This window comes from Sinocyclocheilus anshuiensis, unplaced genomic scaffold (assembly GCF_001515605.1).
Source record: "Sinocyclocheilus anshuiensis isolate Anshui unplaced genomic scaffold, SAMN03320099.WGS_v1.1 scaffold12, whole genome shotgun sequence".
NCBI classification, from domain to species: domain Eukaryota; kingdom Metazoa; phylum Chordata; class Actinopteri; order Cypriniformes; family Cyprinidae; genus Sinocyclocheilus; species Sinocyclocheilus anshuiensis.
Window position 1 is genome coordinate 704921 of NW_015555713.1, and position 14294 is coordinate 719214.

Sequence of the window (14294 nt, forward strand, 5' to 3'; positions counted from 1 at the left end):
TATTGTTGATTCGGACAACCTGCGTGTCCATAAATAAGTTCTTCAGTTAGTCAGAGATTAGGAATGATCATCTGCTTGAAAACTTAAAAACTCCGAAATGAGACAATGCGGAACATAACGTTCATTGGTCGTCACTTATCATATTAAAATAAAAAGGAAGATTATTACATCTGCCTTCACACAACAGTTTAAAATGGAATCCGATGAAACCTGCATATAATAAACAAGTACAGGATATCAGCATGTATTTTTTTTTATTAAAAAATAAATAAATAAATAGAAATAAAAAAACTGATTTCATACATGCAAACAGTATTAGAAAAAATTGTGACAAATTAAAAAAAAACTTTAATGCATTTTATTGTGAGTAAATGCTACAAAAATAAATGTTGTATTCAACTTTTTTTATTACCATCTTGGAATGTGCATTTCCAAGATGGCAATAAAAAAATGAGCTATATGATTTGTGTATTTTCTTACCGTTGGCAACGGTGAGGTATGCCTTGTTATTCCCCCGGGCCTTGTTAGTGAGCTCCTCAGTAATGTCCATGTGAGAGTGAATCTCCTCTCTCATCTCCTCCAGCACAGAGCAGAGGTCATTCTCCCAGTAGTCTTTATCCAGAATCTCCAACAACTCAGCCAGCTGGACTTTAGTGCTGTAGTACCAGATCTGCTTATTTTCATCTTCCTCTCTGAAACAGATCAAAACGCACAGATTATGTACATTCAATACAGACCCTTTATGGACTTTAAACCATATTTTTATGTTTAGAAAACCTTGCTTGAAAAGTAAGCGATGCATTCAAATTTTGACAACCACAAATAGCAAAACAAAACAAAACAAAAAAACTTTCTTTTTTGGTTTTGCCTGAAATAGTTTCGGACGACCAAATCATTGACTGAAACTGCTTTTCCAATGATGCGTTTTAAAGGGATACTCCACCCCAAAATGAACATTTTGGCATTAATCACTTACCCCCATGTCGTTTCAAACCCGTAAAAGCTTCGTTCGTCTTGTGTCAGCAGCGACACAAGGATACATTTTCTACGTGTATTTACGGGTTGATTTGAACGAAAACAGCGCATCCGTGCAGCGCGGCTGACACAGAATAGCGTACGCTGCTTGCGTTCAGCGGATATTCTCCAAAATGGCGCTACAGTGATGCGGAGAGACACAGAGGAGACGAATTGTTGAATAAAGTCGTTATTTTTGTTTTCTTCGCATACAAAATGTATTCTCGTCGCTTCATAACCTTACGGTTGAACCACTGATGGCAGATGGACTATTCTGACGATGTCTTTCATACTTTTCTGGAACTTGACAGTGTTATTTACTTGGCAGTCAATCGGACAGTCACAAGCCTCCCGGTTTTCATCCAAAATATCTTAAATTGTGTTCTGAAGACAAACAAAGCTTTTACGGGTTTGGAACAACATGGGGGTAAGTGATTAATTACAAAATTTTCATTTTGGGGTGGAGTATCCCTTTAAGCCATGTCAGTAGCTGGGTTTCCATCCAAACTTGAAGCGAATCTTTTCAAAGTACACCAAAAAGTAAATACATTTAAAAAAGCAAATGCGAATTAGGTGCGTTTCCATCAAGTTGTTCGAGTGGATGACGGTGGTATTGGTAGCCTAGTAACCAACATAAAAAATGGAGACAGGACTGTAACTAGTTAAGATTGGGCGTGAGGGTTAAATGTTCGATATGTCAGAATTTATTCTGCAAATGCATTTCCATCTCCCATTATTTGCATCAAATCTTTTTCACACAAGTCAAAAAACGCCTCAAGCGAGCGTAAAAACAAATTAAGGGATTTTTTTTTCTTTTAAAAATGTGGTGTTTCCATCACTAGTTTCTGATGCGATACTTCAAAATGGTCGTAAAAACAGGGTGATGGAAACAGCTAGCGTCTAATTCATGCACGCAATGTGGCTAAGCTACAACAGGAAAACATGTCAGCAGCGTGAACGCGGTTCACCGTGACCAAACATTATGCTGGAGTAGCAATATGTCAAATTTGCTTGTAAAATTTCAAACGGAAGCTTGTTGCTGAAAAACTTTTCTACAACTGGATTATCACCTGTGAACACGATACCCTGAACAGTACTGGGAGTTCAATTACCTAAAGTTATTTACAGAAGCTGAATAAAACTCTAATTTGGGTTTCGGTGTTTCGCTAAAATATATAATTTTGGTGCGTCACTATAAAATGCTGTTAGTAACTTAAATGAAGTTGAAAAATAATTTAATCAAATATTTTTTGTATTTATAAATATAATTATTTATAAATATCTGTAAATAGTTTTCAATAATTGCAATAAAAATCATTATACATTTTATTAAAAATAATTTTCACATCGATATCAATGTGTGAATAAAGGACCATTCCTTTAGAAAATATCATGTTATGTGCTCATATATTACATATCTATATTGATACTGCTTAAAAGTGACCATTTAGGAATATTATAGCCAACTTTTTTTCTTATGAATACAGTACACTCACGTATCCGTAATATACACTGTATAGCAAATCTCAACTGCCTGGTTTTATTTATTTCATCACAAAATGTAACAATAATATCACCCAGCTCTTTATATAAAGTTGGATGTACAAGTATCTCCAACTTTATCCACATTCATACAGTATACTTGTGTAGAGCGATATATTTAATATAGCATATCTCAACTGCTTTGATTACTTGTACGATCACAAAATGTAAGCAATATTATCACCTAGCTATTTATATATAAAAATATGTTTTTCCACATTCATCCAGTATAGTCGCATAGTGCGATATACACTATACAGCTAATCTCAACTGCTTGATTATTTATATTACTGCAAAATGTAAACTATATTATCGTCCATCTCTAATCTGCCAGATGAGACTATAAAGCATGATATTATATAAAGATATTACAAACATTATCATTATGATCTCCTGTAAAGCTGCTATGCAAATTATTTTCACTGTAAGAAGGTTATTGGCTTTAGAAATGGCGAATGTGACACCTTTTTTTCTTTCATTTATACCATATCTCTAGTAGCTTACATTCATATAATGCAAATACTCACACAATAACCCTCCTGTTGAGAAACCAGTATTTTCTTTGATGTCGGTCGTAACCAATGGGCTCCTGCCGGATGTACGGCCGGCTCTTCTGGAACTCGGTCAGACAGTCTGTCACGCCGGGCACATTGTGTGCCACACAGATCTCACACTGCCACTCGTCCTCGGGCACCTCCTCCAGAGGAGGCTTCACGCACTCCAGGTGATACACGGCCGAGCAGGTCTCACAGCACAGCAGGTCGCCGAGCCGGTGGCAAACCCGGCAGTGGTCGTCGTACTGGATGACGCCCTCGGACATGAGCTCCTCGCGGGCCAGGTTGGTGGTGAGAAACTGGTCCACCAGGAACTGCAAGACCTTGACTTTGCTCTCCAGCGGGCTGAACGGATAGTCTTCACCCTCCAGGTCAGGGAGCACGTGGTGATACTCGGGGTCGCTTTCGCAATACGCACGCACCACTTCTGGCCAAGTCATGCCGTCGATGAAGTAGAGTGTGGAGTTGACGCTGTCCTTGAGGTCCGCTGGTCCAAAAGTGGTGTTGGAGGTGTCCTCCTCCCTTAAGATGGCCTTGAGCAGGCAGATGTGCGTCTCCGCTATCAGCGTGCACTGCTCCTGTCCGACCAGAGCGGCGCAGAAGTCCTCGAAACGGAACGGAGAGAGACGCAGGACAGTGCAGAAACTGCGAAGGACCTCGTAAATAGCCGAAGCGTTGAGTAGCTGCTCGTTGGGAATGAGAATGTCCTCGGAGGAACTGGGCAGCTGCAGAGTAGGAATCTCCTTCTGCTCCAGAATAGGAGAAGGTGGTCGCCTGGGTCTTGGTCTTTTACGACCTACTAAAACAGAAAGAATCAGAATCAGTTTCGATTGCCCAGAAGAAAGTCATCATTAAATTTTCAAGGAAAATTAAAGTCTCAATGCAATTTTATAATGCAATGCATTTTGCAATTATACTAATGACTCTAATGTTGTTATGGTGTGTCCGTTTATAAGATTTGATTACAGATTTAACATTGAATAAAATAATACATGCATAAAACGTCCAGTTTCAGAAAAAAAACCTTGTTGATTCAGACAACCCATGCATCCACAAATAAGTCCTTCAGTTAGTCAGACATGATTGATCAGGCATCTGCTTAAAAACGTAGCCATTAAGAAATAAGACAACAAGAAACATAACGTTCAGTGGTCGTGTATGCCGTATTAAAACAACAGCTAATATTTGTGATTCCCAAAGGAAAAAGAAGATTGTTACATTACATTCGTCTGCATAGAACAGTTTAAAATAGAATCAAATTAATCTGGTATCTAATGAACATGTACAGGATATTAGCATGTCATTTTTTTTTAATAAAACAATGAAAGCAACAACACACTTGAATCTGCAAATGGTAAGAAAATGTAAATGTATATTTTAATCACTGAAAAAAATTATTGCATGCTCACTCCCACTCACTGTTTAAAAGTTTAAGGGGCAGCTTTTGTTTTGTTTTTTGGAAAGAAATTATTTATTTACTTTTATTGAGCAAGGTCGCATTCAATTGATCACAAGCGACACTAAGAAATTAAGAACGCTGCAAAATATTTCTATTTCAAACAAATGCTGAAACTTTTGAAAGCTATCAAAGAATCCTGAAAAAAGTGTCAGCTTCCTCAAAAAACATTCCGAATTGGTGCTCAAGAAAAAAAAATTGCTTGTCATTATCAATGTTGAAAACAGTTGTACTGCTTAATGTTTTGCTTTCCTGTGACACTGAAGACTGGAGTGAAAATGATGCTGAAAATCCAGCTTTGCCATCAAAGGAATAAATTACATTTTAAAATATATTAAATTGGAAAACAGTATAATAGTCACTCAAAAAAACATTTTAGTCCTAACTATCTCCCATAGGTCGGGTAATTAATCATGACAGCACTAAAAGCTACATCATAAGTGGCACTATGACGTCACGTGCGGGCATGACACAGTGGCGGGTCGAAATGAAGCGTCCTTCCCGCGTCAGGTGCGACGGCGCTGGCGCTGGATTTCAAAACAATCGGCCGCATGCTGCTGTCATTAGCCGAACTCCAGCTTTGGCTGCGTGCTGCTAAACACCAGTCAGACTACCACACGCTCATGCAAATGAGGGTGGATGGATAGTAAGTAAAACACTAGAATATAAGATTTGCAGGTACTTTAATTAAAGTCTATGGAATATGCTGATCATTTTGTCAACAAATTATCTTATCAGCTCGAAATCAATTAGCAAGATGACGGGCTAACTAACTTTTGCTGTGCTCATGTGTGAGACTAAAAAGCGTTCCCTTTACAGTCTAACCTTAATGTGTAATCATACAAAAAAGCAGGAATGATTTAGTGATATTTAGAACACAATCCAGAATGTGTCTGGAATTAATACGCTAACAGGCTAACGTTAGCACATACATAATTGAAAGGTAAAGCGATCTTTTTGTTGATATATTAAAAACGGCTTTATTTTCATACAATGGGAAGATGCGAATTTTAAGTTAAGTATTTAATTATAAACCTCTTTTTATGCTGGTAACGTCCCGCGAATGCAATTTCACCACAATAAACGACCGCCGCGCTCAAGCTAACTGCTAAGTTAAACCCGCCGCGGCCTTTGCCAGCACAGAAAAGCACCAGGATCCATTTTGAGTGTTTTGCTCAACAAAAGAGCGATCGTTTGGCCTGGACTCTGCGCTCGTCGTGCCTCGCGGATCAGTCATTCGTGAGGTCGCTGACGCGCCCGTACCTGCGTTGCTGCCGTGGCTGCTCTCCGTGCAGTAACTGGCATCGTCTTCTACCAAATCGTCCAGTTCCTCCAGGTAGTCGGTCTCGTCGTTGGCCTCCTCCTCCTCCTCTTCTTCCTCCTCCTCTTCGTCCGTCAGACGCTCCTCTATGTATTCTTCCTCGTCCGATCTCAAACTGACCGCATCTTCATCCTCATCGTCGCTCTCGTGGTCGTCGTAAACCACCCCGCTCGCGGCGTTCCGCCGCCCCCTGCCTCTGGCCGTTCCCCTGCCTCTTCCTCTGGCCCTCGATGCCGCGGATCGCGCTTTCCTCCGGCCTCGTGTTGAATGATGATGGGTCCCCCGTTTAGGGGTGACATAATCCTCATCGCAGGTCCCTTTCGGCTTCGCCCTCAAGCCCCGGCGGGGTCTCAGACCGCGCACCGGCCCCGTTGTGGGCTCCTGCATTAGCTGCGCTTTGGGCGGCCTGCCTCGTCTCCCCCTCATTATGGATACAAATCTATTCTCCTCAGTTTCGCGTTTTGCCTGCACTTTACACGCACCAAACCCGGAATTTCGGGCACCACTGCAAAGTTGATCCCGCGCGGGTGAGGATGCACTAGTCCCGCGGAGCCGCGGTCTCGGTTAACGCGAGAAAGCTCAAAACGAACGCCCGGCGCTCCGCTTCAGATCGCTCGTCGCCGCCATGTTCTTTCCTCCCTCTCCGTCCGCTGACAACAGACGGCAGGCCTGTGCGGGAGTCACGTGACCAGCGCTCCGACTCGACGCTCGCCGCTTTCACCGCGGTGTTTGTTGCCTTTCGCGTTTGTCAACACGCTTCCCGAGCGCGTGTTACTATCATTAGGCTCTTAAGGACGTGAAAATGTGCTTGTGCGTGTAAATTGCTTGGTTTTAGTGTTGTTTTGGAGCAGCGGCTCTTGTCATCTGTTCTCCATTTTCCTCTACGTGTTAACTTCATTGAGATAGAGGATTGACAGAAACCCATAGATTTAAGTAACATACTGATACAAATATTTACAAGTATATATATATATATTTTAATTGGTGTTACAGAACATGTTTTTTTCATAAATGACGCACTTTGTATGTGCACATGAAGCAGCCTATTTTGAGGCTGTATCTTTGTTTCTTTCTCATTATGTAAAAATAATTAGTCTATATGTTCAATAAAAATCATATTTGATTTTCCTTGCTAAATTTCACATAATATCTGCCATATTTAATATTTAGTTAAAACAAATGTGCTCTATACAGTGGGTATAGAAAAGAATCACCCCCTTTAAAATAATCACATTTTGTTGCTTTGCAGCCTGAAATGAAGACGGACAACGTTTTTGTTTTATCCAGCTGTATTTACTCAGTGCAACTTATAACATCCAAGTGTAAGATATAACACCAACATGCCAGACAAAAAACAAAAACAGAGTCACTGAGTTGGAAAAAGGATCACCTCCTCCTAAAAATGACTTGTAAACTCAATCAGGTGTAGCTAATCACCTTCTCAATGGCACACAAATCCATTTGGCTATCAGCTGTGGTCATTCTGATTACTTCAGCATGAAAAGAGCTTTCCTGGAGCTTTTCAATCTTTGGTCGTGCAACTGAAGCAAACAATCAGCTATGAGTGGCAAGGCGCTGACAAAAGATCTCTGGGATAAAGTTGTGTACAGGCACAAGTCAGGAGATGGATACAAAAAAGGCTTTATCAATGTCTAGAAGCACAGTGAAGTCTATTATTAAGTGAAGTCCATTAGAGAAGTGGAAGGTATTTGGTACAACACAGAGCCTTTCCAACAGCATTCCTCCAGTAAAGCATGGAGGTGCTAATATCCTGTGATGGGCTGTTTCTCTGCAGCAGGGACCTGGAGCACTTGTCAGGATAGAAGGAAAATAGATAAGGCAAAATACAGTCAAATTCTTGAGGAAAATCTGCTGCCCTCTGCCAGAAAGTTGTCAATGGGAAGAAGGTTTACCTTTCAACACGACAAAGACCCAAAGCACACAGCAAAACTGAGCACTCAGTGGTTGAAGGAGAAAAAGGTGAATGTCCTTGCATGGCCTAGTCAGAGCCCAGACTTAAATCCCACTGAAAATCTGTGGAATGACTTGAAGACTGCAGTCCACAAACACTCACCATCAAATTTAATTTATCTGCACTGCAGATATAGCTATATATTCATGTTTGTTTCATATATGTTTGGAAAAAGTAGCTTTTTTCAGTAAAAAAAAGTACTGAAAAAAACTTTCTGTGCACCTTGAATACAACATTTTTTGTATGCAACAAAAATAAAAGTTTTCAAACATATTTTCAGATTTTAAAAAAGCAATAATAAAGTGTGCGTTTATTATTCGTCTGGATGTTTTTTTTTTTGTCAAATGGAAACCGAATGGCTTCCTGCATGTTGGTGCAAAACTTTGATTTGCCAGATAAAAGTTTTTCAATAATGATAACATACTGGAAAACCTAATTGTTCACTTATGTTTTTATTTAAAAATGTAATGCAATATCATTTTTTTCCAGAATGTGAGCTTTTTCAGAAGTTATATCAAACTTTTTTTATATCAAACACTTTTGTCTATTGTTTTTGTTTACTGTAAACAAACAACATGGTGAAGCATGAACACTTTAGTTCCACTGACCTTGATTTTTATGCTTTTTCAGAGTTATCATCATTGCCCATCATAAAAGCCTAGGGACCCTCATATAGTCACTTGCTCTTTAAAAAGCGTTAATTTTCATAGCAATACAGTCAGCTTTTTTGTGTTTACAGTACTTAACCATGTGCATGGCTGAGCCTTTGGTCCGGCTTGTTTATATAGAAGTGATCAAGTATATGGCAGAATGTGCAACGCAGAAGTCGTGTAACAATGCCGAATACCAAGATCAAAATACAGGAAAAAAATCAAATCCAACATACAGAGCTGCTACACACAGGTCTTGAAGAAGAAGCATGAACGGCACTATAAATTACAAGCAGCAACTCTATAGACAGACAGACATGGAGCCGTTCACAACAATCTGAACAGAGAGCAGTGATCAATAGTGGAGTGACAGTGACCCCTGCTGGTCAGCTTGGGATTGTCAGGTGTGGAAAAAATATATAATACAGTAAAATACACTACACGATGTCTCAAGCTTCATATAGTGAGCTTCGCGCTTCTATTCGGTGTGTGTAGATCTGAACCCAGCAGATCTAACATCTGAACCTGAGCTACAATGGTTCTCATTCTTAAAGCCGGTTATGACGCAACAAGCACACTACACTGCGCTCGAGCTTCCGTGTTCTTCCTGAATTAATGTGTCGCGAGAAGTAACTATTCTTCTGAACTGTGCTAAATAATGAAACTCATTACGACAGAAGGAATCATATCTGGTCAGTATTGAGGTTATTTTCATACAAAAATCTCCCAGAAGACACTTAGTTTTCAGGTAGTCGTGGCCGAGTGGTTAAGGCGATGGACTAGAAATCCATTGGGGTCTCCCCGCGCAGGTTCGAATCCTGCCGACTACGGATATTTATTTGTTTTTGCATTAAGCTCGGACGATATGGAACGTCCAAAACATTAATTTTAATTAAATGCTACCCTCATGTATAGATACCTTACAATCAGTTTTTTGTAGCAGTAATAATATCCTTAAAATTACTCACCGCTTACTTGTACGGTGTATCTGTACGTTTAAGAACAACAGATTTGACATTTGTAGCTGGTAGTAAATAAAGTAAAATATATCATTTCAGTTGCCAGCAGGTGGCGCCTTCGTGTCATTTTACTGCGAATAAAACAGTGGAACTCTAAAGGGGTCATATGACGATGCTAAAAAGAACATTATGTTGTGTATTTGGTGTAATGAAATGTGTTTATGCGGTTTAAGATTTAAAAAACACATTATTTTCCACATACTGTACATTATTGTTTCTCCTCTATGCCCGCCTTTCTGAAACGGGTTGATTTTTACAAAGCTCATCGGTCTGAAAAGCGAGGTGTGCTGTGATTGGCCAGCTATCCAGTGCGTTGTGATTGGCCGAATACCTCAAGCGTGTGACGGAAATGTTACGCCCCTTACCATATTGTGATGCCTTCTCCCGGCACTGCAAGACAAAACCAATAAAACTCATTACAAACAGGCATTTGTTGCATCCAGTGGGGACATAATTACTGATTATAATGACTTATACTGTGTTATTATACTTATACGCGTTGCGTTGCGTATCGCGCTGCGTAAACATAAAACCATGTCTGGAGAAACGACAAACAATAAGCGCTACTCTACACTGCTCAAAACTCATGTTTGAATCATCATTGGCAGGGCGTGGACAAGTCTTAACTTTATAAAGAATATCTCTTTGGATTTGAGACTTTAGTCTTTGCAACTTTACAGATCTTCTTTATGCACCAAGAGCTTGTAACACTCCAAAGAGAAAAGAAAAATTGAAATCGCATCATATGACCCCTTTAAGATCATAGTTCATATTTTGGGGTTCAATGTTTATATCTAAATTTATTCAAAACTGTCCAAGAAAAAAAAATAGGTATCATTTACACACCCTCATGTCATTCCAAACCTGCATTTCTTTCTTTCTTCTGTGGAATATAAAAGATGTAAAGACAGAACGCCAGACTTTCACGGCATCTTTTTGTCCAGGCCTATATAATAAATGTTGTACAGGTTGAAACGACATGAGGTTGACTAAATTGCTCGTTTTTCTTTTGTTAACACCAAAGATATCATCTTTTTTCCATCCAACCGTTTTGATAGGAAAGAGATGTGGCCAAACAAAAGGAACAGCAAGTTGACCTGTAAGATAAATGTATATGATACGGAAAGTCAATGTTCCAGAGATCAGTGTTTCCATTTTGGAGCACATTTGCACAGGGTGCGAGTGAAAAGTCAACATGGTTTACTTTGTCTCACCCCATGATATCACACAATTCGGAAATGGAACACTTTGCCTTCCAAGATACTGCAGCATGCGCTGATCACCTGGTGTGACCCTAACATGTGGGTGTGTCCTCCACACAAGAGCCCATGCTATCAGGAGGAAGGAGACAGGTGACCCCATCACTGGCATGCAGGACCGGTTGCTAACCATTATGTAATAGATCTGGACAGGTTCAGACTGAGTTGGGAAATTTTAAGGTCATGCAGCCAAGAAAAGGTTGGCAGAAATTGTGTGGTTAATAGTTATTTATATGACCATTCAAAAGTTTGGGGTCAGTAAGATTTATTTATTTTATTTATTTATTTTTGAAAGAAATTAATACATTTATTCAGCAAGGACACATTAAACTGTTCAAAAGTGACAGTAAAATATTGACAATGTTACAAAAGATTTCTATTTCAAATAAATACTGTTCTTTTGAACTTTCTATTCATCAAAGAATCATAATAATATTTCACGATATTAGTTTTTACTGTATTTTGATCAAGTAAATGCAGCCTTTGTGAGCACAAGAGACCATCTTCCAAATAAAAATTTTAAACCCAAACGTTTCAACGGTAGTGTAGGTTTTTCATTGTAAGGAACTGTTTAAATTCCTTTTAGAAAGCGAAATAAGTAAAAAGGGGGGGGTTTGCGAAGAAAGCATGCAATTATACAGCCACAATGACCTTTCATTATGGCCAAGAGCTGGAGAAGTGCTTCGGTGAACAGGTCTTCATAAGTTCAAGTGCTTCTGAACATGATGGGGACTGTCTGATCGGTTCACTGTGCACTGGAAAATGTCAGTGCTTGTACTACTGTAGGTAGTTTTGTAAATTTTTTGTATATTTTTCACAGTGGATAGCTGTATGCGTGTATTTATCGCTGCCGTAAAGCAAGCCGCCGCCGTTATGAAAAGAAACAGAAGCCACTCGCCTTATTGTTAGTGTACCATCAGAACGATTTTGAAACATTTTGAGGTAAAAAATGTATCTACAGTTGCTTTAAACTTGAGGCATCTAAATACGTGCATCTGCTTTAACAGTTTTAAAGCCTTAGCTACTTCACGTAATACGGATTTAGATATGAAAGAAAATAATACATTATTATTATTTTCTTTAAAGTTGTCTTATGTGCCGGTCCATTTTAAAGACTTTAAGTACAATGTCAATGCAATAGGTTGTCATTTTTGTTCCGAAGCACAATAATGGCCTTATTTAAAATTATGCAGCCTAGATTGTTTATTGATTAAGTGTGATTTCTAATGTTTTCTTGTCAGTTTTCATACAATAGCTTCAAAGAGTACTTTGGCACAAATCACATTTAAAACACTTGCACGGAGAAAAGCAAGCCATTTCACAAACAAGGTTTTAAAAGATAAAACGCTCAATATACTGTTGAAAATGAAGGCAAAATAGTATTGTGGCACTTTGTGGTTGTCAAATATTACTGTATCATGTTCTTTAAAGGGGTCATCCGATGCCCATTTTCCACAAGTTGATATGATTCTTTAGGACAGGGCTGTCCAAACTCGGTCCTGGAGGGCCGGTGTCCTGCAGAGTTTAGCTCCAACTTGCCTCAACACACCTGACTGGAAGTTTCTATGCATCGGATGCCCATTTTCCACAAGTTGATATGATTCTTTAGGGTCTTGATTGAAAATCTGTAACATAGTTTGGTTAAAATTTCACAATGGTAGGCCTAGTGTTTTTTTTACCGTCAAAATCAGTTCTTTTCAGAGCAAGCCATTTTGTAGCATTTTTCTTTAAATGTTAATGAGCTCTGCTGACCCCGCCCCTCTCTTCCAAGCCTCTCTCTGAGGAACTGTTTACTTTAGCTGCATTCATCGTGAAACTTGCTAATTAGCACATTATTAGGAAAGAAGATTTGCAAAGATATATTAAAAAACCTTACACTCACTTCTTCTGTAGGTGAAGCTGGATCACGAACATAAACGCATTTATGTAGATCAGGGGCGCATTCCCTTCAGAAACAAACGTAATCCACTGCGTCTTCAGCGGCTCAGATGTCAGGAGTAAATGACGACTGCTATGTTCATTATTACATCCAACAACAAAACACCTCAATCGCTTAGGAGTCATTCTTGTTTACATCTGCTCCGGCGGTGAAACAATGGTGGACTGATGACAGCTCACTCAGGGCGGAGCTAAGGTAAGACACCAGTCCAGTCTGTGCTGAAACACTACTGTCAATCAACTATTGTGGGAGGGGCCTGTCTGTGTGATGTCACACAGACAGGCATCGGAGATCGGCTCGATTTGAGAAAGGGGTAAAGATTTTAGTAGATTAAAAAAGACCACTGGGTGGATTTTTATCATTATAGGATGGTTGCCAACACACTGCCAACACACATTTCAGTTCAAACAACTTGTAAAAGTGCATGTAGCATCGGATGACCCCTTTAAGATTATTCTAGATTCAATATAATTGGCGGCACTGGTGGCATAATGTTGACTTACACAAAAATATTTCCCACCTGTCCCTCTGTATTACAGTGACACACTTGCAAATTTAAAGGGATAGTTCACCCAAAAATGAACATTTGCTCACCCTCAGGCCGTCCAAGATGTAGATGAGTTTTTCTTCATTAAAACAGATTTGGAGAAATGTAGCATTACATCACTTGCTCACCAATGGATCCTCTGCAGTGAATGGGTGCCGTCAGAATGAGAGTCCAAACAGCTGATAAAAACATAACAATAATCCACACCACTCCAGTCCAGTCCATCAATTAATATCTTGTGAAAGTAGAAGCTGTGTGTTTGTAAGAAACAAATCCATTATTATAGCATTTTTAACTTTAAACCATCGCTTCTGGTCAAAATAAGAGTTTGAAACACTTCCTCCAGTGTAAAAGTCATCCCCTGTTGTCCTCTCACCTCAAAATCATACATATTTGTTTGTTCATATTTTAGCCAGCCCAGAAGCAACAGTTTGAAAAAAAAAAAATAAAATGCCTTGATGGTTTTGTTTCAGATTTTCACTTCACAAGACGTTAATTGATGGACTGGAGTGGTGTGGATTACTGTGATGTTTTTATCAGCTTTTTAAACTCTCATTCTGACGGCACCCATTCACTGCAAAGGATCCATTGGTGAGCAAGTTAAGTAATGCTAAGTTTCTCTAAATCTGTTCCGATAAAGAAACAAGCACATCTACATCTTGAATGGCCTTAGGGTGAGCACTTTTTCAGCAAATTTTCATTTTTGGCATTTCTCCAAATCTGTTCCGATGAAGAAACAAATTCATCTTCATCCTGGATGGCCTGAGAGTGAGTAAATTTTCAGCAATTTTTTATTTTTTTGGGCAATTATTCCTTGAAATGAATAAGGCCAATCCATAAACAAACAAACAAAAACTCACTGTTTGAAAACATAAGACGTAAACAATATTAGTGTCAATATGATTTTACTGAAAGAAAAAAAAAATCACCCTTTTCTGTGTAAAAATGACACTTGCTTTGGTGTTTTGCATCCAGTACACATTCAGACAAATTTTAAGTGTGACTTAAGTGCGCAAACACA

The 14294-nt window shown here is 39.2% G+C and overlaps 1 protein-coding gene and 1 non-coding gene across 2 annotated transcripts in view; one reads left to right on the top strand and one right to left on the bottom strand.

Moving 5' to 3' along the window:
• The window catches only part of LOC107672122 (nucleosome-remodeling factor subunit BPTF-like), a 36752-nt gene extending 30173 nt beyond the window's left edge, over positions 1 to 6579 (bottom strand). The window contains exons 1-3 of the mRNA XM_016465205.1: positions 5830 to 6579; positions 3084 to 3909; positions 481 to 692 (exon numbers count right to left, since the gene is read on the bottom strand). Coding sequence (XP_016320691.1) covers positions 481 to 692; positions 3084 to 3909; positions 5830 to 6313 — 1522 coding nt within the window. The 5' untranslated portion in view covers positions 6314 to 6579. The remainder of the gene's footprint in view (positions 1 to 480; positions 693 to 3083; positions 3910 to 5829) is intronic.
• A 2678-nt stretch (positions 6580 to 9257) lies between these two features.
• trnas-aga (transfer RNA serine (anticodon AGA)) lies at positions 9258 to 9339 on the top strand. The gene has a single exon. It is a non-coding gene; the product is annotated as a tRNA-Ser (tRNA).
• The last annotated feature ends 4955 nt before the right edge of the window (positions 9340 to 14294 follow it).